Here is a 24,351-nt window from a genome sequence, read left to right on the forward strand (position 1 = left end):
TGCCTCGCCGGCCCCGCCCCCGGGCTCTTCCTCATCGGTGAACTAGAGCGGATCAAAACTTGTCGACTGTCGGCGGCTCACGGGAGAAGTGGGGGCAGCCTTAAACTTGGTGTTTTTCCCCCCCGTAAACGGATTAAACTGTGAACGTTACGCGGCTGGTAAACCTTCTCCCCGGCTTATCTCTCGCGGGCGATGTCTTTTCCTGTTCTTTTTTGACCGGGGGGTTCGTAAAACAGGAGCTCCGAGAGAGAGAGAGAGAAAGAATGAGGGTCTGAGCACATTTTCATGTGGGCAGGATTTAACGTCACTTACTATTGTGTGTGTGGGACTGGGAAGCGTGTGTCATTAACAAAAGGCAGAATTTCCTCTTGAAATTTCTCGCAAATTATCACTTTCATTCTGCACTATTTACCCACCGCGCTCGGACGGACGCTTTCCTGTACGTGTGGATGGGCTTTGTGGCGGCAGTTGACTCCCCGATAACTGGTATTTCTGACTATAATTTCCCTCCTTTTTTTTTTTTTTTTTTGAAAGTCCCGTCTCAGGAGCACCGAGCGAGCGGAGAGGGAGACGACAGAAAAAAAAAAAAGAAGAGGAAAAAAAAAGAGATGCCGCTTCTCCACAGAAAGCCGTTTGTCAGGCGGAAACCTCCGCTGGATCTGAAGCCCGACGAGGAGGTCTTTCTGTGCAAAGTCACACACGAGATCTTCAGGGACTACGAGTAAGACCTTTTTTTTTTTTTCCTGAGTAACTAAAACTTAACACCGGCCAGGGTGCCCCGGTAAAACACCAGCAGCGAGACGAGGAAATACTGTCCCGCCGCCGGGTGACAGTCACTTCGGACTGCGCTGAAAAGTTTGCAAAACGGCGTTTTATAGACCCACTCAGTGTCTTTTGAAACTGCCGTGTTGTGAAATAATAACCCCCCCCACACACACACACACAAAAAAAAACCCCCACTCACACACGGGCTACTTCTGCTTCTGGATCGACAGAAACCTTCATTTTCGCCGCATCTGATAAGCGGGGCTGTCAGGTGTGTAAACGAGCTGACAAGACGGCGTAGGCCTTCAAAACTGAAACTAAGTCCGCAGCTTCTTGTTTGTAAAATATATATTTTTCAAAAAATAAAAGAGGAGATCTCGTTAGGTTTCGCCGGGAAGCTGAAGTGTGTTGTGAATGGGCACTGGGGGTTTTTGTAAGGTTTTCCGTACGTGAGGGTAACCGAAGGCAAGGTCGGAACTGAAACCGGATCGGTTGATTTCGTGCTGGAGGGCTCCTGACGGTTTTGTTGTTATGGGTGGCGTTGGGAGTCTCTCTCATGGCAGGGGGGGGGTGGGAGGAAAAGTCTCTGTGTCTCGTCTCACTGCTGACTCCTCTGAAAAGGATAGGGAGGAGGAGAGAAAAAAAACACTGCTTTTCTGTCACACGTACAAAATGACTGGCAGAACCACCCGGGTGGTTGAAACCGTCATCGTGAAAACTGTTCCCGGGCTGTGGAGCGCAAGTTTGTGATGTTATTGTAATGCTGCCTGAAAGACACATGTTCAGTCTTTTTCCCCCAGTTTGGATCAGGGGGCATCCCAGGGGCGGATTTTCGGACGGGTGCGTTGAGGATGATTGGGGGGGGGGGGGAAACTTCAGCATTAACCAGGGGGACTGGGTCGTTTGAGTGACAGGGCAGTGGGAATGAGTAACAGGCTTGTTTTGCCTGCACCTGACCCAGAATTAAAGCAGTCTGAAAAATCAGCTGGGGTTCCCAAAGCTTACCAAGCGGGACCCTTAAACCTAGATGTGTGCTTAAGTTTTATTCTCAAAAACGTATTTCTAGAGATGCTGCAGCCAGTATTTAAAGTCGCGTTCCTCTAATTGGCTCATTCTGATACAGAAGTAGATTTGCCAGTGTACCCCAGTGAACCTGTAATTCTTGATTAGGGACTTAGTGGAGTTCGTATTATTTTAAGGAACCTTAATGAAGAGTTTTACAGACCCTGATTAATGATAGTCTTAGGCTGCCTTACCTGACCTAACATTAGGTAGTCCAAGATTAGTAACAATTAGGTTTTGTGGAACTACCAAAATGTTTTATGGTTCTTTACCTAAGAGTGTTATAGAAAGATAGGTTTTTCTTATATTCATATTCCTTTCAGTGTAAGAATAGCACCAGACGTACCAAGCCGAAGAGATGGTGATTTATTGATGGTGGTTGTAATAATAGCATAGTGTAAAGTAAATAGTACATTTTTGTCCTATTGTCCAGAAATTCAGAATTGCAATCTATCAGTACTCTTTAAGTGGTTGTCCTACTTTCGTGATAACCTAAGACAGTTTTTCATCTTAAGGGTGAAAAATCTGGTTAAATTAAACTTCAACTAACCTGTTGAAGTAAACATTAATGAAAGTATGCCTATGCTACTAAAAGAAGGCCAAAGGGGGCAAATACTTTGAAGATTTTCTAGTCTTTTGCGATATAAATGTGTAAAAAAATCTTGTTGTTGTTATAATAGTGAAGCTAGATGCAAGTCTCATTTAACTATGATAATTTTAAAATTTGAGAAGGAAAGGAAAGCACAAAGTAATTGCACTTGTGTGATATTGCAGTTTGTTTGCTGTGACTTCTCTCCATTATATGTGAGCTCAGAATAAAACACATCTAAAGAATTCATAAGAGGGGGTTTAATTTTAACTCACTGGACGTGAAGTGTTTTCAAAATAGTAAAGCACCCTTCACAGAATTAAAGGATAAATAATGGTTGTTTTTTCTTGTAAGCCTCTATAGCCTTTTATCCTCTGAGTAGTAAACAGACAATGAGAATAAACTAAGTATCCTTGCTGCACTAGATTACACCAGATTTTTTTTTGCTTACTCTGTCACTAAAAAAAAAACGATAAACCGATGGAGAGACATCAGCCTCGACAAGAACAACCACCCGTTCAACGTGGCTTCAAGTGCATGAAGTTCTGGGCCCCCAGTTAGATGATGCTTTGTTAGAGGTCTTTTTGGAGCTGTGTCCCGTAGCTTATGAAGTGGTTGCCTGGTCTCTTTTAACAGTTTTGCATCCTCTGAGTGTAGCGTTCCGTGGAATATTATTTCCAGTGGGGCGCCATTGTTTTCTACTCCTGCAGTCGCCCGTAAATGAATGTGCGTCCCCGTCCCTGTGCCCCCCGCAGTGAGTTTTTCGAGAGGACGATCCTGTGTAACAGTCTGGTGTGGAGCTGTGCCGTGACGGGGAAGCCCGGGCTCACCTACCAGGAGGCCCTGGAGAGCGAAAGGAGAGCCAGGCTGAACCTGCAGAGCTTCCCCCCGCCCCTCATCCCCCCGCTCCTCTTCCTCACCTCCCTCACGCACCGCTCCCGGCTGCACGAGATCTGCGACGACGTCTACTCCTTCGTCAAGGACCGCTTCTTCCTCGGGGAGACGGTGGAGGTGACGGGCAGCACTGGAGTAAGGTGAGACCGGGCGGACGGGCACCCAGCACCATGCTGTGCGGGCGGGCGGGCAACGCGCGGATTTGTGCGCCCTGTGTCACATTGTGAGAATTGAGTTGTCGTGTCATTGGCCAAACCGCTTTATGCCACACGGTGTCGTGGGAAGCCGGAGCCTACCCGGCAAGCCACGAGCGCAAGGCAGGGTACACCCTGGACAGGACGCCAGTCCATCGCAGGGCAGGTGCAAGCCAATCATACAAGGGGACAATTTGGAGGCTACGGTAAAGGCCAAGGGGGGAAATTTGGCCCGGACTCCGGGATAACTCCCTACTCTTATCGAGAAATGCCAGGGGATCTTTAATGACCACTGAGAGTCAGGACCTCGATTTAACGTCTCATCCAAAAGACGGAGAATCGAGTTTTTACCTGCAAAATGTCGAATTTGTACAGGGAATGGGGCTCGTCGGGGCAAGGCGCATTGTGTTGGGAACTCGTTATTCAAACCTGGACTTATTTTGGTTAACATAATGCTAATGAACCCCTATGATGAACTGCCTTCCAGGTGTAGCACCGTTTCAGTCCTCTGTGTTTCTTTTTGTCCATTTAGAGAGCACAAATAAAGCTTTGACAAAAGAAACATAGGTAATATTGTAAAATGATACCCTGAGATACTTGAAAAAGCTAAAATTGAGGTCTTTGAATTAAGGCTGTCACTTACGCTGTGACAAGTTTAGGGAAAAAAGTGCAGAACTGGGTCAGTGGTGTCTATGATGGTAGTCTAGCGCTGCTCATAACTGTGTAATTTGTGTGTTGTACTTTAAATGACAAAGCAGAATGTACTTGGTCAGCTGACTATGGGAAAAAATACAGGCTGGCGTGAATTGCTGAAAAGGTGCAAAGTAAGGCTTTTTCAAGTATTAAGAGAAATTGTGCTCGTCACTTAGAGAAGGCATTTTCTTTTTATTCTTGGTGAGGTGCAACAAGATGCGTAGAATACATAATTGTGCACAGAGAGAGATTTTCAGATAGTCATATTGTGTCTTGTGTGCCAGGTTAAAAAAGACAGTGACTTATTACTGAAAACAGTTTAACATGCACCTGAAGCACTGAATTTTTTAAACCTTACCTTTCAGGAGCAGTTATTAATATTACTGTAGTGATATTAATGAGGTATGCATGGACAAATCTGTTTGTCATGTTGAGTCTGATCTGTTTTTTCAGTGACATTTTGAAGTTGAAAGTAAAACTCCAGCTGGTGGGGCACACTGATGACTTGTTTTCACCTTTTAATAAGAGTCAGTTTTAGCTGTTTACCCCAGTAAAGATGCTAAGAGTTCAGTCACTTACAGGCTATAAATAAATGTGCCCTTAATGGAGCACATTCTATCAATTTACTGAAAAAAAACACAGGTAAAGGCATTGAGTAACTCCCACCATAGCAAAGGTTCAATAACTAGGAATCACCCAGATTTTATTGGTAATCTGTCTAATACAACGCACAGAGACCATTCAGCAAAAAGGAGTGTCGCTACCTTTCCTGCAAGAGTAGTATTATAACAAATGGTTTATGATAGTAAGATTGGCATGCCAAAAGTCTGCTTGAAATACCTTTAAGGTGGTTGGTTTTCATCAAGAAGGAAAAGAACCTAGTTTATTGCTATCGTCTGAGCGATATTTCTGAAGGGAAATTAGTTTGCTTTCGCTTGTTTCTGTAGCTGCAAGGCAAGCAAGATTTGTCAACCCTCTGGATGGGGTCTCTGGTGGGGAGTTGGGAGTGTTCGGATGCAGGCAGTTAAAGTAAAACTTCTAAAACCTGTTACAGAAAACTGGTTTTCTGTAGAATTATGTAATAAAGAAATGAACAGCCTTCTCAGCACACACACAGCATATTTCCTTTTTGCCCCCTAAAAGAAGAAGAGCTTGAGCGCCTTAACTTGCTGATACCTATCCAGCTGCAATAGCTGTCAGGTCATACTAGAAGCACTTTTACAGAATATTTTTCTCTATTTTTTTTCCTGCCTAAAAAGCCATCTTTTGAAAGTGGAGGATCCCAGTTCAGCCACTACTAGACATGGCTGCTTGGAGATAAGAGAAATGTGTAAGGCACAGTGGGTGGAGCAGCAGGAGGTTGCTGTGGATTGGCTGGCTGAGCAGAAGGAACACTCCCAGACATCACATCACAGTTTCAGCAATCCAGGCCAGACATGAGGCAACATGGACTCACAGCAGGGGAGGCAGGGAGACATGTGGGGCACAGGGACAATTGTCTGCATGACAGCCGCGGCTTTTCGCAGCGACCAGCAGTGATGGCTCACTCAGTTGTTACTGCTCTTTTATAAGTCTTTAATACGGGAGGGGGGCACAGATAGAGGCAGACATTGTGTGCACGGGCCTGAGCCAGAGTGTGAGGAAGAATCGATGAGGTTACAAAGGGCAGTTATTCCCTTCGCCTCGCAGTAGAAAGATGTACAGTAACGCCTCACTTCCACATCCAGCGCAGCTGTGCCACTGTGCTCACTAGCTCAGCCCTGGCAGTGCCAAGCTGATAAAGAAGAATGCGTTTCTGTATCACGTCGGGCTGAAGTTGGAAATAGTTGGTTCTGTGGAGACAAGGTAGATCGGGTTAACGAGATAGTGTTGTTAAAGAAGCCTGTAGTAGAATTAGGCCTACGTTGAGAAACAACTGCCCCTAGCAGCAATCCATGCTAAAATGGGGCAGAATAAAATTTATGGAAATAGTTTGGTTTGCAGATAGATTGTAACCTGGAGTTTTTGAGATACGATTGTATTTAAGATTGTCCTTTAAGGGAAAGAAATGTTTGTTCTTGGTTTTGTTTTGTGAATTACAGATTAATTACAGATATATTCAGTCATTTTAATTACCTAATAACAGATAGCGTCTTAAGCAGCGTCTTTGAGGTGATGATGATGCCAATTAACAGCAAAAGGAGTTGTTATTTTTTGTGATGGCATCATCAAGATGTATTTATCCTGTGAAGCACTGGCTAGAAGATCGTGTGGATATCTGTTAAATCAATATACACACTTGCCTGACAGGGTCTGGTAGCAGGCTCACATAACACAATTGGCTTATATTAAAGTATACTTTGTCAACAGAATCAGAGTCTGTGCATCTTAACTAACAAGATTTTCAAGATTTTCCGTAATTGTCACGTATAGTTATTTCTGTTATTAATATGCCCTTAAAAAGGAGAAATTCAATTTCTACATAAAATACACACTAAGTGTAGAAAATTGGACGGCTTGTGTGTAATTGATGGCACTGTGGTCTGTGGGAAAAGCTTAGAGGACGAGACCTGCTGGGATGTTTTGTTTTCAGATCACAGACAGTGGGAGCCATGGAATATTCAGGCAGTGCTTGTTGTAAAACAAGCGCAAAATTGTTGTCCCAATTGCATTCAGTAATGTATAAAATATTTTTTTTTAATGAACTCTACTTTTAAGAGTGCATTGTTCTATTACCTTTGAAACAAGAACCTGATTCACAAGCTCTCAAATATTAGGCCTTTAAGTTTAGATATTAAATTTAAAAGCTGTACCTTCACACACTTGTTTTCAGTCTAGATGGAGGCTTTCTTGTGCTTTCAGCTCCTAAATCACCTGGGTCCTAGGACATTTTTCAAAGCCTCTTCTGATTTTTGTTCTTTAACCTGCTAGAGAAGTAACTCCCTTGTGGATCATCGGCTTTTGCGGCTGTTTTGCTGGATTTCCGAGTACAGCATTTGGAAATCCTGTGCTTGGATTCTGTATGTGGTGGAGTTTTTGTGGTTTTGTAGCGTACTGTGTGTTTGTAGTGTAATCTGATTTGTGTGATGATCTTCCTAGAATTGTTTAGTATCTCCCATTGTTTAGTATTATTATAGTATCATCAGTCTGTACTTTATTTCCTGATGTAAATGGCTGGTGTGGCTGCTCGATGGGGACTGGTACTTTGACTGCACTGGTTGCCCTCTTTGTCTTATCCAGGCTGAAGCTCTAGCTCTGAATCATGAGCCTCTCGCTGCCAAATCCTAGCCATTACGGTTTTACTGGATTATACTAATCTGTGCTGGGCTATGATTAAAGTGGTGGGCTCAGAAATTTTGAAGCCAGGGGGTTCACTGTGTACATTCATAATAGATTAAATTGTGTTTTTTTGTCTTTTACTCAATCTCCCTGAACTTTTTGTATAGACTGTACTTTAATTTTGAGGTATGATGTACTGCGGACTAAAAAGAGATGGATAAATCATCCTTCAGGTGCTTTGCGCTGAAATGCTTTGTTACCACATACTAACATGATCAAGTGGCCAGATATGTTTTTCTCTCTGTGCAGGTTCAGTCTGTATAATTGGTTTTTCATGCTTCCACATGCACAGCGCAGAAAAACAGTGTTTAGAAATCAAGACCTTAATTGCACAGTACACTCTGAGTTGAAACATGATTAAGACTTGAGTGTACGCACCAGTCAGCAGCTGTTAATGATGATAGCGCAGACGTAATATAACATGGGTGCTGTTCTTCTGTAAAAGACCAGGTTTTCCTTCAGTCGATTCTCTGCTACGATGCAGCAGATGACATTCAGTGTCATGTCAGTGTCCAGCTGCACCAAGACAAGAGTCTGCACTGGTTGATAGGTAATTTCAAGCACAGAAGATGTTCTTTGCCTGGCAGAGAAGTTAAAACTTTATCAAATGATCTAGGAGATTAAACATTCAAACCACCTACCTATATGGTGACTGGTTGCTGAGTTCAGAAGGATGCCCTGTCTTTATTTCCTACTTCTTGGGTTACAGTTACTGTTTTACCCTGGGGTGTTTTTTTTTTCTTGGTGTAGAAATAGCGGGGGTGGGGGAATATCAGCGTGCTGTGTCGGACCGTGTGCGCTCTGGCTGTCCTCTGACGCAGGTGACTATTCCAGGCAACAATGCAAGGTCCTGGAGATCCTGCCTCCACTCCAGAATGGCGTGGTGAACGGCCACCTCAGCCCGCGGATGGAGGGAGACTCCATCGTCATCAGTGACGACAGTGACGAGGAAGGCGGCTCCAAAACCTTGAAGTCTCCCCTGCTGAATGGGTCAGTACAATGAAGCCACAAGCTTGAGTGATTTCCAGTGGTCGAGGTTCCCCGTCCCAAAAGCTGTCTTGGTTACTTTCAGTGCTGACACGGAGCCCTAATCCGTTCCTATTTTTCAATCACCTCTTTGTTGTGTGTTTCAGGAAGCCGAAGACCCCCGTTAAAGCTTCATTGTTTAAATATAAAGTTCAGCCCATCAAAACAGATGGCTGTGAGCCCTTCACTGTCAAGGCCGCTCAGATCAGGTAGGATTGGGAATCCCCACAGAGTCGAGAAGACCTGAGTCTGCTTGAGAAAATATCTTCAGCTTTAATGAAACTTCTGGAGAATAACTTGCCCTCCTTTTTATTACAATATAACCTTTTATTTTTTTCCTTAAGACACAAGAAACTAGAGATTGTGATAATTTAGGGGACTACAGAGTTTGTTTTGTTATTTAACATTTCTGTTATTTTGCAGCACAACACTCACGCACAAGCATTACTCTGATAACAGACCTACACACAACGCACATAAACGCTTTTCTGAAGGAAACTGAGTTAGTAAAGCATTACCCATGATACACTTCTGCATTAACATGTTAACTCTGTGAGCCAAGCTGTGTCTTTAATAAAGCGATTGTAGCTGGCTGGTAAAGCAGATCAGCAAGATGAAGATTTGCAAGAGGGTGCCCACATTTACTCTCCTGCTGCACAGCCTGTGAATAAGAATAGGTTTGGTCTGCGAATGTGGAAAAAGTGGTCACCAAAAATGTTGTGCCAATAGGCAAAATTGCAAATGTAGAACTCGTGATTATCGAGGTTTTAATGTATTCCAGAGAAGTAAAACACTCGATTTGAACTCCTTTAAAGGTATTTTCGTACATTTGAGTTAACATCGCTAATACCCTTTTTCTTTCTTTGTCCTAATGTAGCCGTAAGAAAAACCTTTTTTCCCGAGACAGATTGAAACTTCTGTTGAAACAACACTGTTCCCCCCAGAATGGTGTGATCAAACTGAAGGTACCGTGCAGATGGATTGAATTTACACTATGGCGAAAGGCAAAGTGAATACGTTTCAGATTTGTTAAAGACATTTCCTTTCTAACTTCTAACTGCTTCTAGTTAAAAGCATTACTGTGATGTATTGCAAGCTGTAAACCTTAAGAAAATGTTTATTAACTGAAAGGAGCAACATGCATTTCCTTGCAACAGGTTTCTTGGTATATTCATTTAATATTGCTTTGTCTTATTTCCAGGCTGCTACCATTGCCACGTACCGATTGTCCGAGCAGAGCTTTTCCCACTTCTTTCCTGATGAACCCCCAACATTTACCTTCAGCCCCCCCAGTAAGGGCCGGGGCCGACGCCCCAAGGAGCACTCATCTCCTGGAGATGTGAGTGTGCTGCACTAAACAGAGTGACCTGTCTTCAACACGACTAACTCCCTGCCGTGTGCTGTAGGCTTCATTCAGGTTCAGAAGAGCACCTTTTGGTCTTGTTCCAGAATATGATTAATATATTCTCTTTCATACACAGTGACCTTTAATCATTTAATGCAATATTATTTCAAGATAAAATAGGTGCTTAACGGGTCATCCAGAAGAGCATTTAGGACACAAAAGCAGCCATTTCCTTCTAATACAAACCTTGCCAAGATACAGAAGACAATTCATGAGTAACTGGGACCAGTGATGGATGCTGTCCGGTGTTGTAAAATGTTCTGAATCTTTTCACCCTGTTTCAGTTGAGTTTCACGTCTGATGGTGAAAACGCTGCTAAACGGAAAAACAGAGACAAGGCTGCACTGGAGAACGAAAAGCTGTTGAAACAAAAGGAGGAAATGAAAGCAATGGGTGAGTTTGTTAGTTAAAAAAGAGAGAGCGCTGTCATCAGGCCAGTGCCAGCAGGCCGTGTTAATGTAGTACTGAAGTAGAAGCTGAAATCAAAGGCAGGTGATAATCACGGATCGCAGTGTTTAAATGGTAGGTCTCGGCAGTGTCACACTTCATGGCAGAGCAGTATGCATGAAGAGACAAATATGCTTCAAGTAAAAAACCTTTAGAACTTCCTGTTCTGCAGTGGCAGCTTATTTAAATGATCTCAGTGTATGTCATTTGCTATATCCTATCGTTTCAATTTCACTGCTGCTGCTCCCCTATGGGTGCTTCTTCTGTGGATGCTGGGGTCGACGCTAACGAAATCCAAAAATTTCTTTTCGAAGCCCTGGAAAAGGCGAAGCTGAAAAAAGAGAAAGCAGAGGCATTCGAAGCCAAGAAGAGAGAAAAGGTGGACAAAGAGAAGAAGAAAGAGGAGCTGAAAAAGATGGTGGAGGAGGAGAGACTGAAGAGGAAGGAGGAGAAGGAAAGGCTCAAGCTGGAGAAGGAAAAGGTGAAGAAGAGCCAGGATTTCTGCCCAATCCTGAGCATCTTCACCCTTCTTGTGAAGAGCTGCTTTAAGACATGCTTTTCTCTTTCAGGAGCGCGAGAAGCTGAGAGAGGAGAAGCGAAAATATGCAGAGTATCTGAAGCAGTGGAGCAAACGGCGGGAGGACATGGAGTGTGATGACCTGAAGGTATGGAAGTCAAAATTCAGATAGCATCTTAGAGAAGGGACCTGAGTGCACCTAAAACTCCTGTCCTGAAGTACAGAGACTGAGGCATCCGGAGAGTCAACCACGTGTTCTTGAGTATGCATGGCGATTGTCATGACTTAGTTGGAAGGTCGGAGGAACATCCCCTTCCTCCCCCATGTGATGTGATAAACATACAGCTGGCTGTTCCGGGTTTTAACCACAGCTTGTGAATTAGCAGCAGGTTAGTGGAGAACTACAACAGCCGACATTAAAAAATTGATCATTGTATAGGGGAAATTACACTTTGAAATGTTACTATTTTTAAAACTATATATATATATTTTCAAAAATATATTCCTAAGGTAGAAATATAGAGACCAGGATGTTGGCCACCGGGACGTGAAGAGCATGGATCAGAAAGCCGCTGTGTTTGCCCTTGCAGGAGTTGCCGATCCCCCTCCCAGTGAAGACGCGCTTGCCTCCAGAGCAGTTCGGCGACGCCCTGATGGTGCTGGAGTTCCTGCAGGCCTTCGGGGAACTGTTCGACCTGGAGGATGAGTTTCCTGAGGGAGTCACTCTAGGTAGGGACTTAGCATGTACATCATCTTACCAAAAGCTCAACAAATATGTAAATATGTTTGCTCAAGAAGGTTATGGAAGTTGGGTTTTTGTTGATGGAAGTAGTGAAGGCAGGAGGGTGGCTTCTCTCCCATACGGTCAGATCTATGTGAAAAATCCGGATAGCAAGTTCTTTGCATCTGCCACATCAGAAACATCCCTGGAGACCCAGTCCAACAGGAAAGTGAGTTGCTTATAAAAAATAAAATAAAACGGAAAAAATCCTTTCATCTGCACTTGACGTTAAATCAGATTGTTCAGTTTTGTTGTATCTAGTTAAGACGACCATATTAGCTTCGGGTTGTTCTTAAAATTCTGCTGTTTTGTCTGTGTACTAATCTTATGCAATAGGGAGAAATAGCAAATATTGTGTGGCTTTCTTCATTGTAAGCCTTTGCTTGGCCAGGACTAGCAGTATATCTGATACACAATATCGATATACTGACTTGTTTGCATTTCTGTCATCTGTGATTTCTGGGAAACAAATCTTTAATTTTTGTGCTTAGATACTTGATTAAAAAACAGTTGAATTTTTTTACCAACACGTGTTTTCCTACCTTACGTGTCTGTGGGAAAACTGGACAATGTTAGGGTCTCGGGATGCTTCTCCTCTGGCCGTGTTCTGTGTGGAAAAGAAACCTGTCATAATGTGCATTCTTCCCTTTGGACAATCTGTGTGATTCCAGTCCAAACTAGGCCTTGTACCTGCAGTCCAGTGCTTCACAAGAGGGGGGGAAATGGGCAGAATTCATTTTTAAATGTATGAATCATAACCCATAGGAGGAATTGAGAAAAATCTCAGTCTCACTTTTGCTTTGCATTGTGTCAGTCGGGAAAGGGCTGCCCAGCCATGCTGATGAAACTAATGCTCTGGCTTTTTTCTACAAATCTCTCCGCTCAATCGGCAGCTTGCCGCCCAGCGCCCTGGATGGGCTGAGTGGGCCCCTCTGGTGTGTGACTGTTCTCATGTTCTCGCATTGGTCATTAAGATTTTCTCCTCGGGCTTTGACACGCGGTCACCGTCCGGCCCTGGCGTCTCTGGGCCCGGCGCGAGTCCCGGCCCTGCCGTTCCCAGAGAGCCTGACCCGTCCGCCTGTGTCCACAGAGGTGCTGGAGGAGGCCCTGGTAGGGTGCGACCCGGAAGGCCCCCTGTGTGAGCTGCTCTTCTTCTTCCTGTCGGCCATCTTCCAGGCGCTGGCGGAGGAGCAGGAGGAGGTGGCACGGGAGCAGCTGGCCGAGGCCGACACCAAAGGTCAGCGCCGCTCTCTTCCCCCGCTGTGGGCATGACCGTCGCTGGCTACTTTAAAGAGACGTGGTCCAGTTTTCTTAAGAGCCTTCTTGCTAGCCTGTTTTTCTTTTCTTTTTTTTTTTTCTTTTTTTTTTTACATTTTTGGGTCAAAGTGTTCCGTAGCTACCCGTCGGTTCTAGACGTATGTTGAAGTAAGATTTTTCAGGTTTGCTGCTTAAGTGCATTTCCTCACCGAACGACCGTCTCTGCAGACCTCACGGAAGCGCTGGATGAAGATGCCGACCCCACGCAGTCCGCCATCAGTGCTGTGGCCTCCCTAGCGGCCGCCTGGCCCCAGCTGTACCAGGGTGAGTCTGTGACGGAGCAGTGCTGAGGGTACTGCTGGGCTTTTGTCTCAGTTGCTCATTTCGGTGCAAACAGAGGTAATTGCACTGTGAAAAGAAGAGGGACAAGCCGAGTTTGGGCTGTTGGGCATTCTTCAGGTGCCTCCTTCGCCTTAACAAAGCTCAACAGCTGAATCTGTTCTTTCTTTTCACTTTTCTTTGAGGAACTAACCTCTGCTTGATCCGTTGCGTCTAGCAGCACTGCCCTGTTAGGCTGGGGAGTTAAAAAAAAAAAATCTTGATGTGCAGAATAAGAAATAAAACCTGCGGCGTGTCCCGTTTCCTCCAGGCTGCAGTCTCAAGCAGCTAGACCTGGACAGCTGCACCCTCTCGGAGATCCTTCGCCTCCATATCCTGGCCTCTGGAGCCGACGTCACCTCTGCCAATGCCAAGTACCGCTACCAGAAGCAGGGCGGCTTCAGTTCCATGGACGATGCCTGCGTGGAGCTGCGGCTCGGGAATCCGGCGCTGCTCAAGAAGCTGTCCGGCACGGCTGTTTACGACCTGCTGCCAGGTGAGGAGATACTGTCCGTGGCACAGGACAGATAAACAGCAGCCGGGTCCCATGCAGCTGACCACCGCAGACTGTAGTCCTGCGGTGTGATATTGTCTTATCTTCCTTTTGATTTTGCATTCCATGAAAGGCCCTTTTTTGTGTCATGATAACATGATTATCACCACAGTTTGAAAAGGCTGTTTTTATTGGCTGCTAGTTAAATTCTGCAGCTGCAAAGTGTCTTTTTGGCTGTTTTGGAAGTAAAGAATAGATCCCAGTTCTAAATTCATCGTGGACAGAATTGTTGCTGGAAAATTTATATTTACTCCAGGGTAAAATGCGGTCCTCCAGGGCCAATGTTTTTTTTGTTTCCACTAAAACTGCATCTGTATATTTAATTGTTTAAATTAGACTTTCCCCCAGCTAGCAATGAGTTATGACCTTAAAAACCTACAGCATCAAGCTCTTCGGGATCAGAGTTTGTTTACAGCCGTCTTCCTGGATTTACTGATCATTTGCTTTTGACCTTTGTATCACAAAGCGTCAAGTAGCGAATACAGCAAGCAGGGCGAAAGCCGAGGAGCTGAAGTGGGAGTAAGAAGCTGTGTGTTCTTGGGTGCAGGAGAGAAGCTGAAAATCCTCCATGCGCTGTGTGGGAAGCTGCTGACCCTGGTGTCCACTCGGGACTTCATAGAGGACAGCGCGGATGTGCTGCGGCAGGCCAAGCAGGAGCTCCGTGAGCTGAAAGCAGAGCAGCACCGCAGGGAGAGGGAGGAGGCGGCCAGCAGGTACCCCGCCAGCGCCGCGCCGAGGCGGGAGGGAGCAAGCCCGGGCCGGCGGGCAGAGCCGCGAGAATTTCACGGTTCGCTTTTCGTTTTCGGCAGGATTCGAAAAAGGAAGGAAGAAAAGCTGAAAGAGCAGGAGTTAAAAATAAAGGAAAAGCTGAAAGAAGATGAACAGAGGAATGGGACTGGGGCAGACGCTGCAGGGTATGTGTTTGTTGACTCGCAAGAGTTTGTTTTTCGTTTTATGGCCTCAAAAAGTGAAATTCTGTTCTTTAAGTCAAATCACAGTTAACTTCTAATACTGCGCTTGTAATTCTCATTTAGCGCAAGGCACCTTTTTTCAGCTTTTTAGATCACACAGTTTTTAACCGTGGCTCCTATGTGGCCTGAAAAAAAAAAAGAGAGGTGTGTGAAAGAGAAGAAGATAAAGCAGCTTACAGTCTGTGTCTTTAAATGACTTGCTGTGAAACCTTTGTGACCCCCTCCTGGGCTGAGACCCTTTTATCAGAGAAAACCTTGATGGTGAGAGTTTTCGGAGTTTCCTTCAGATTGTCTCGTGTCCTGGCAGGGAGGAGGAGCCCGAGGAGATGGACACCAGCACGGAGAGCCACGAGGCCCCCAGAGATGTGGCCACAGAGGACGAGGATGAGTCTGAACTTGGCAGCAAGGCCAGAAAAAGTAAGATGCCCTAGCATGGGCATTCTCGTGGGTCCATTCCGCTTTTCACAGGGCATTCTCACTCTGTGGTCCTTTTTCTTTCATCTAGCTACCACCAAGCTCTTCTTTGATGAATGTAGCTTGCCCAAAGTTTTGTTGTCCTCTTGTAGAGGGCTCCCCAAGCTCTGCGATATAGGGTTTGAGCCTGGGTTATTGTACCTGAGCAACACTGAGGGCAGGGAGGAATTAGTTGGCCTCCTGGGTGCTTATAAGCATGTGGTGCTGTCTGTGAGGGACGCTACTCTCCCCTGATCGTCACTGAACCTGCAGTACGGGGCTGTCTCATCTGTATCGTGCTAAAGGCCAGTGGTTTCAAGGTGGGCTGGGTAGAAATAGTCTTTCTTCGCTTCCTCACTCTCCCCTGGGATCGGTCACGGAGTTTGTAGCCGCGAGCCGATGCATGAAAAACACCAACAAGACCGGTATTGGGAATAGCCAGTTACCAGCAAAAATATTTGTGTTTTTTTTAAATTTTATAAGAGATCAGACGCACGAGAGAGAGAGAGAGGATGTCGCGGTTAACTCCTAACCTGTGTCTGCGTTCACAGCCAAGAGCAGCAGGGAGCCCCCCCTCAAGGAGAGCGGTGAAGACGGCAAGGAGGCCCTGAGCCCCGAGGAGGAGGCGGCGCTGCGGCAGGAGCAGCAGCTGAAGGAGAGGGAGCTGCTGGAGCGCATCCAGAAGGCCGCGGCGTGTACCTACATCCTGCCGCTGGGCCGGGATCGCCTGTACCGCCGCTACTGGGTCTTCCCCTCCGTGTCCGCGCTGTTCGTGGAGGAGGACTACTCCAGGCTGACGGAGGACATGCTGGTGCCCCAGCCAGTCGGACCCCCCAGCCACTCCGACGGAGCAGCGGCCCCCTCCACTCCCAAGCATCTCGGACCCGGCACCGACCCCCGCGCTGCTGCCGACAGCTCCCCCCGGGACCCCAAACCCGTGAACAGACCCAACCTGTGGTCCTTCTACAGCTCCCCCGAGCAGCTGGAGCGGCTGATCGAGGCCCTGAACAGCCGGGGTCACAGGGAGAACGCGCTGAAGGAGGCGCTGTTGCTGGAGAAGGACAGGATAACTGAGCTTTTGAGAAACTGCCCAGTAGATCGCTTTCACGTTCCTGGTAAGCAGCCATTACAGGTGTCTGAAAACTGGCAAACATTTTGTGCAGTAAAAGCTGTAGAACGCTTAACTCCGAGGGAGTTCCATTTTTCTAGTGATGTGGAATTAGTTACGATTCTGGTATTCTGTTTGTGTTTTTTAGCTAACATGTCACCTCATCAATGTTTCTGTCCTGTACAGATGTACTACAAACTGAGGGCAGAGCTGCGCCCGTCAAATCAAGGAACGTCATCATGTCTCCCGACTCTCCCCAGTCTGCTGAGAAACACCTGGAGACTCGACTCAAGGATCTGCTGTTAGACATCGAGGACCGGATCTACCAAGGCACTCTGGGAACTGTGAAGGTTCGTGTGGCCCTCTCCTGACCTGTTTCGCACTAATGTGCAGTTGATTCGCAACTCGCACAGTCGCAGCTTTATACAGCCATGTCTGGATAATTAAAAATGTTGAAAAAACTTAATTCTCTGAAAAATTAGTCAAGCACACCTACAAGAGCAAGTTAGTGAGCCTATACAGTCATCTTATTTACTTTCAGTTACTCTTTTTATACATATTTAATATCTTAAATTACTGTAAGAGGTTAGTAGGAGGTTTTTATAATGGTTATGGGGTAAACTATGACTATGCAAATTTAGTTTTTCACACTACCTAATTCCTATCACCCATGTAAGTTGCAAGCCAACAGTACACAATCATCTGCAAATAAAAAGGAGATAAACTATTTAAAACACAAAGAAACTAAAGCACATTGATATGGATTTCAAGCTTTTTTTTATTCTGGCGAGTACAGAAGTTTTGCAAATGTTCTGCACAGGTTGTGCTGAGTTTTGCCCGTCGATGTAGAAATTTGAATGCAAAAATCGGTGTGTTGGCCTGTAGTGTTTCCACTGGGGGGAGAGAGAGAGAGAGACTCTCAGCTGTGATTGCTGTCGGTCAGTGCTGGCGTGCGATGTGTGCGCAGGTAATGGAGAGACAGGCCTGGAGGACGGCCCTGGAGAGTGGCCACTACGAGCTGCTGAGCCCGGATGGCAAGGAGAACGGGGTGGTGAAAACAGAGAATGGAGAGGGGGGCGCCATGGAGATCGATGAAGCCAATCTGAAAGTCAGCAGCAAAGACAGGTAACGCCTTCGCTCGTGTCCCGGAGTAAGTGGTTTTGTCTGAGGTGTTGGATGTTGCCAGACGTGAAGAGATCTGAACAGTTTGGTGGTGGTTTCAGTTCCGGGATGGGAGATAGTCCCTGCTCAGTCAAGGTGTCCATTTCCAGAATGAATTGGAGGATCTAGTGCCGTTTTGAAGTGTTCATAGAAAAGGAGCTTTATCTGATTTACACATTTGTGGTTCATAACAAGTGGAGGCATGGTTGTGCAGTGGTTAGCAATGCTGCCTCATGGTGCTGGGGCACTGGGTTCAGTTCCTGGGGTGTTCTCTGTGTGGGGTTTGTATGTTCTCCCTGTGTTCGCATGGGTTTCCTCCCATTTCCTGCCGCAGTCCAAAAATGTACTGGTAGGTAAATTGGCTCTAATGTGAGTGTCTGCGTGTGCCCTGCGATGGACTAGTATGCTGTCCAGCAGCAGCCCTACTTGCACCCATTGCTGACTGCAGAAAATACGTGAATGGATTTCTCATAAGGTAATTGTACGGCGTCTAATGGCTTCCTTTTCTTCCCTCCTCACCCAGGTTACTTGAGCTGAAGACTGAGGGTCAGAGTGCTGCATCAACCAGTGCCAGCACACCACAGCCTGTGAACAACACAGTTCATTACCTGGCGTTGGCACTGTCGCAGATAGAGCAAGGCATCGAACGCAAGTTCCTTAAGCCGCCCTTGGGTAGGTCATTCAGTGCACAGATCGCGTTTCAGAATAGCTTCTTGTAATGGTTCCCTTTTCAGTCTCCAGAAGAAATAGATATCAGATGTCTTTTATAACGAAAGTTTGCTTCTTTGCCACTAGGTGGTAGTATAGCGAAAACCTTTCTTCTCCTGACCAGGAATCCTTTACGGTGAAAGAGTGTGCACAAGGTGTATTTCTTATTTCTGGGCAGACGTTTGTTAGGAATTTATTTTTGTTCATCATTGAGATATAGCTGCATCTTATAGCTGTTCTTATATTCCGTTGCGTAAAGGTGAAAGTGCACTAACACACTTCCTTTTAAAATCAAAATAGGTGATGAAGAGCTCAAAAAGGAGCAGAAGGGAAAGAAGAAAGAAGACAAGAAGAAGAAGGATGACGATCAGTCAAGTGAAAAAGATGGTAATTTTCAACAGTAAAGAAAGTGCTAGGGCGGTGATCTTTCCTTCCACAATCATGTTTCACCTGCAGAAAACTCTTAATAAATGCATTCTAATGGATGCTCTGATGTCATACCTAAAGCACCAATTAATTACGCATAGATTACCAACCATAGAAAAAATCAATTTTTCTTGGTACTCGTTGACATCTGTTCCTTTATTGCCACTTCTCTTGAAACCACGAATCACATAACTATAATGACTTACTAATGGTTTCGTTTTATAAACAACCTCGAGGGTCAACCTGGGCAGATGACGCAAAATTTAAATGTTCTGTGGCTTGAAGACCCGTTACCTATGATGCAAAATCCAGAATCTGTACATAATCTGTGTACCAATCATGATGTGAAGGTTATTAGTAGGGCCGGTGGCACTTGCTGTGTAGACGTTCAGTACTGGTAATTTATCCAGGTGGGAAAAACAAACTCAAGTGCACAGTTCCTGTCTAACAGGCCCTATGGTTCTGTGTCCTTCAGATGCTAGTGACAGTGGCCGTGTGTATAAGACCGTGCTGGACCGATGGAGGGACTCCCTGCTGTGCTGCTCCAGCTTGTCTCAGGTGTTCCTCCACCTGTCCACCCTTGACCGCAGCATCATTTGGTCCAAGTCCATCCTCAACGCTCGCTGCAAGGTGTGCCGCAAGAAGGGGGATGCGGAGAACATGATTCTGTGCGATGGCTGCGATCGAGGACATCACATCTACTGTGTCAGGCCCAAACTCAAGGTAACCGTGTAGCGTTCCTGAGGGACGCGACTGAAACGTGTAAATGTGAACCAATGTTGAACATGCCAATTCTCGTACAGGGAAGTGTTATTTGAGCTGCTAAACCATGTAACCAAGAAGGAGAGTGTTGTACAAGAGCAGGCCTTGCAGTTCCCTTCTCTTTTAAGTTATCATGGGGGTTTTCATGAGGCTGTCGTGGAGGCATGCACTTGTGCATTTTGGAATATACACGTTCTGGTCATCCCGTGTGGGGAATATTTAGTTGTTTGTGTTGACACATCCTTATAGACACCATGGGGAAATGGTGAAAAGGCAAGATATAGTCAAAAGTGTAGAACTTAAGTCAATGCATGCTATGTGAAAATTGTACAATGGGCTGTTAAGATCTCCTCTAGAATACTGTGTACCATTTTGGTCACAGCGTTACTAATAAGATCCTCCTGCTCCAGAATCAGGCCTGTGAAAGTCAACCAGATTGTTCCCAGGCTTAAAGGAATGTCCCACACTGATAGGCTGTAAGTAGTCTTAGTCTTGAATGGAGAAGATTCGAAGGAGACCCGATTCAGTATTAAAAAAAATTCACAGACACATGGACAAAGTCAAACCAGTGAACGTCTTCAGCATAAACAGTCAAACGCAAACCCAGTGGGCACAAATGAAAAGAGAAGTTCATTTAAAACAAAAACAGGGTATTTCTTCATGCAAAGAAATGCAAGAATAGGGGACACAAAGAAATATCCTGGCTTCTTTTTCTAAGTTACTGAATGAAATCCTCAAGTCGAATATCTGCTTAGGACCAGATGGCCTCCTCTTTATTTGTACCTGTTATGTAATGTCTTTGAAGCATTCAGTCGTAAAAAGTCGTGACAAGAATTGAGTGGGTTCAGATGAAGCAGCAGCAGGACCTGAGTTCTGTGTTGTTGCCAGGCTGTTCCCGCGGAAGACTGGCTGTGCCCCGAGTGCCGTCCCAAGCAGCGCTCTCGTCGCCTGTCCTCCCGCCAGAGGTCCTCCGTAGACTCCGAGGAGGAGGTGGAGTCCGAGGGCGAGGAGAATGCGGACGAAGAGCAGGAGAGTGAGGAGGAGGAAGAGGAAGAAGAATCTGAAGAGGAGGAGGAAGAAGAAAGGTAGGGTGCCAGTCAAGCCCAGTTTTGTCATCAAGTCCGCTTATCTTCGTGTAATGTCATACTGAAGCCCTTTGGCAGTGTGTTTTATTGCACTGCACACGCCTTTTGTGTTGTGTTTGGGTCAGGGATTGCAACACCTCCCCTGTGTTTTAGTGCACCCAGGAGAGGAAGAGCAGCAGTCAAGTTGCCTTTGACGACCAAGGGAAACAAGCCCAGCACTCCCAGCGGTGGCCGAGCCTCCCAGCGACAGTCCGAGTCTGGCAGGTCCACCCCGCACAGCCAGCAGGGCACCCCAAGACAGACTGCCCCCACGGGGAAAGGGGGGTTAAAGAGCTCTGGGAAGAAAGGGAAGGCAGCCCCCACCTCGGACAGCAAGCCCCCGCTGAGGACGAGCAGCCGGACCAGCGCGCGCCTGAGCCAGGAGCCCAAGCCTGCGGACAGCTCCTTCACGGACACGAGCAGCACGCGGCTGCGCGGCAGGAGGGCGGCGGAGAGCGCGGCGGACCCCGCCGGCGCCCCGTCGGAGGGCTCTCCTCAGAGCCGACAGCCCGAGTCGCAGCGCAAGAAACGATCCCTCTCTGGTAGGCAGGGGAAGGGGGCTCCGCCGCGGCCTCTGCTGCTTCTCCGACTGTTGTCCTTCCAGGGCTACAGCGTACAAATCAAGGGCTTTCTCAGCAAGGCTCCCTTCCCCCAAAACATGAATAGACCATTATTAGGCTTTTTTTGAATGACCCTGGCATCATTTCCTTTTAATGCACATTAACAGCCTATCCTATGGAGTACGTCTTAAGATGCACTATATGATAGGCCATTGATATATATTAAATTGGAACAAACTTAATATGAATTGGTTTGTTCTTAGCGAGTTGGTAACAGGCATGAATTAATGTAGAAGCTGTATTCAAGATGGAAAGTAAGGGCTGTGTGAAATATTGCAGTTTACCATTCTCTCCTTATACTGGTTTTGGAAGCCGTGTGCTTTCCACTGCCTGCACTATGGGTGACACTCGAGCCTTTTTTAATCCTGGCCTCGTTCCGCTTTATTGTATTTTTTTTTGTTTGTTTTCAGATCTACCTTCCAAAGCTAAAGTTGTTCCGACTCCCCCGGCGTCGTCCAGCAGGAGGAGCTCGGGGAGAAGCCAGGGGGTGCACGAGCTGTCGGCGTGCGAGCAGCTCGTGGTGGAGCTGGTGCGCCACGAGGACAGCTGGCCCTTCATGAAGCTGGTGTCCAGGACTCAGGTCAGCACTGTGGGGGGGGCGCTCCTGGCTGTGCAGGACACTCGTATAACGGGGCTCCTTGGTGGTGTGAAAGGCCTTTCACAGCAAAACTGTGCACACACAGTGGAGCCCACGGGAACGGCCCGTGGGTACTGCTTTAAAATGATGAAATTGTGGGTGATGAGGAAATGTTTGCATCGATAAAGTCACGGAGGATCAGGTTTCTCAGTGTGAGCTCTCGGGTCTTTCGTTTGCATCCAGGTGCCAGACTACTACGACATTATCCGAAAGCCGATTGCCTTGAACGTCATCAGGGAAAAAGTCAACAACTGTGAATACAAAACAGCCTGTAAGTTCGTTTTTTCATTTTTGCATCAGATTTACACAATGAACAAGTTGTCTGACCTTAAAGAAAACACTGGGCCGACCTGTAGTAATAGTTTAGAGGCTGGAATGGAAAGCTACACCTGTGTACTGGCAGAATATTGTAGGTTCAAGAAGACTCATGCAACTATACTTGACACTTGAAGAAGCCTCACAGCTCAGACGCCTTTTTTCTTCTTTCTGCGTTTCACTGGGGAATTAACCTCTACTTGATCTTTATAAACAAACACTGGTTACCCTCTCCTGTTTGGGCTTGAAGCTGACACTACCTCTAGGTAAAGTAGAAGGGCATTTTGTTTTAAACAAACTACATCAAAAAGACTTTCTTACCATCCCTGCTGGCTTTTCCCCACTATTAAAAAGGCACCTACTCTGTTATTAGCATTTTTATATTATTGTTTCAGTAATTACTGTAAAAAAATATTTTCCGGTTGTGTACATTTTGCATAAACTTGCTTGCTGTTCATTAACAACCTCTTCCGTTTTCTGTTCTTCCAGCCGAGTTCATTGAAGATGTGGAGCTGATGTTTACCAACTGTTTAGAGTACAATGCCCGCAGCACCAATGAGGCGAAGGCTGGAGTGAGGCTCCAAGTTTATTTCCACTCTCAGGCTCAGAAACTGGGACTCCTCACAAAATGCGGAGACCAAACTCCCCCTCCCCCTTCAAAGAGGTCACGGGTGTAGTGCTTTACACTTTCCACTTCTTGTTTGTTGAGTAAAGGTGAGATCCGCAAAGATTTCATCTCGGTTTATAAATGAATGGACCAGGTTTATGTACCAGGTGTACCCTTCACTGCATATGGTCCTAAGACAACAGTAAGAAGAAACAAGAGACATGGCTACAAAAAACAAAAATTGTTTGATAGTCTGAAGTCACATGACAAAGGAAAAATCATGGCTTTTTGAGATCGATGGGGACTTGCTTGCCTTGAAATGAGACCTGCACTGTAATCTTTACCAGTACCTTTATGTATCCTTTCCATTCTAAATTACTCAGGAGACTTGCATTTTGTTGTTTTTTTTATCAGAATGATCCATATGATTTTGTATATTGGATGCATTTGTAGACTTACTGCAGAGACATTTGTGTGTTATTTTTTTGTTTGTTTCAAACTGTTGTATTTTTTCAGTGAAAACTCATTTCCTGGATGTTTTTCCATGAAACATCACACTTCAGCCTAAAAGATTCCTACCAAATGGTTTTCAGGTTGTTGTTGTTTGTTTTTTCCTGGGCTGTTCTACTGTACTGTACCAACAAAAAAGCACAGTATTCTCTTCAGGTGCCAGAGCTTCAGTGTACCAACACTACATTGGAACAAAGATCAGTTCATCTCCAGTTCTTCATAACTAGACCACGTAGATATTTATTTAGTATGGAATATAATTTGAGGCAAAAGACCTGATTTGTATTTATAAAATTGCTATAGGTGTTTTCCATCTTTTAAACTTGTGTGAAAATGGTCAGTTTTCTATTCATGCCATAAACTAGACCACTTCAAAGGTTAAATGTTTTTTTCAAAATAACTTTTGTATGTTTTTTTTCCCCTGTACATTTTTTCTATATGTAAAAATAAATTGTTGACATTGTTTAAAATTGTCTTTAACTTTGCACTTGGAATTTAACAGCAGCGATGTTCTTCCAGCAGCACTAATCAAACGGCAGTGTGAGGAAATGGTAGCTCAGGAATAACCCAGGGTGATCCGTTTTAACGGGATGTGTTTTGGAGTTATGTTCATGTTTATTAATAAAACCCCTTTGACGATGTGTTGTTCTGAAACCTACGTGCATTTTGTATTAAAGAGAGATAGGTGCGCACAGATTGCCATAAGGGACAGCACTGAGTTTTGCTTTCCTCCCCAACTGTTCGAAAGTGATGAATCTGATGGAAAATTCTGATCTTAAAATCACAACTCTAGGAATACATCAGAGATTGGTCACAAACCTTTCAAAGAAGACGTGCTTTGTGTTTAATGAATGGATTATCCATTAAACCATACATTAAAAGATATTTCAAAGTTTAAATTAGGTGTACTTTGGAAAAACATGTTACAAGCAATGTGTTTATAGAAGATGGGATTTGACATTTTAATGTCTAACTCCATGGTGTTCTGACATTTTGCAATATATTTATTGGCCAAATTAGTCAAAACCTGAAGCACTAATATAAATATCTTGCATCAAATTTGTGATTAT

The 24,351-nt window shown here is 45.4% G+C and overlaps 1 protein-coding gene across 2 annotated transcripts; it reads left to right on the forward strand.

Annotated features, from left to right (window-relative positions):
- baz1a (bromodomain adjacent to zinc finger domain, 1A) lies at positions 1–23,922 on the forward strand. Of its 2 annotated transcripts, none has more exons than XM_088647608.1 (28): positions 1–158; positions 535–721; positions 3,172–3,450; positions 8,350–8,505; positions 8,649–8,750; positions 9,419–9,506; positions 9,743–9,880; positions 10,231–10,339; positions 10,708–10,874; positions 10,963–11,058; positions 11,501–11,639; positions 12,782–12,928; positions 13,177–13,272; positions 13,598–13,822; positions 14,427–14,592; positions 14,689–14,793; positions 15,158–15,267; positions 15,855–16,418; positions 16,598–16,761; positions 17,379–17,536; positions 18,096–18,244; positions 18,581–18,667; positions 19,182–19,429; positions 20,357–20,553; positions 20,707–21,134; positions 21,623–21,792; positions 22,033–22,120; positions 22,654–23,922. In XM_088647608.1, exons 2-28 carry the CDS (start codon positions 609–611, stop codon positions 22,839–22,841), a joined length of 4,677 nt encoding a protein of 1,558 aa, XP_088503734.1. In that variant the 5' UTR covers positions 1–158; positions 535–608; the 3' UTR covers positions 22,842–23,922. The 2 variants fall into 2 exon arrangements, with proteins under 2 accessions (XP_088503734.1, XP_088503735.1); XM_088647609.1 differs by lacking the exon at positions 1–158 and adding an exon at positions 185–287.
- Positions 23,923–24,351: the final 429 nt, after the last annotated feature.

This window comes from Lepisosteus platostomus, chromosome 10, assembly GCF_059453375.1.
Source record: "Lepisosteus platostomus isolate fLepPlt1 chromosome 10, fLepPlt1.hap1, whole genome shotgun sequence".
Classification (NCBI taxonomy): domain Eukaryota; kingdom Metazoa; phylum Chordata; class Actinopteri; order Semionotiformes; family Lepisosteidae; genus Lepisosteus; species Lepisosteus platostomus.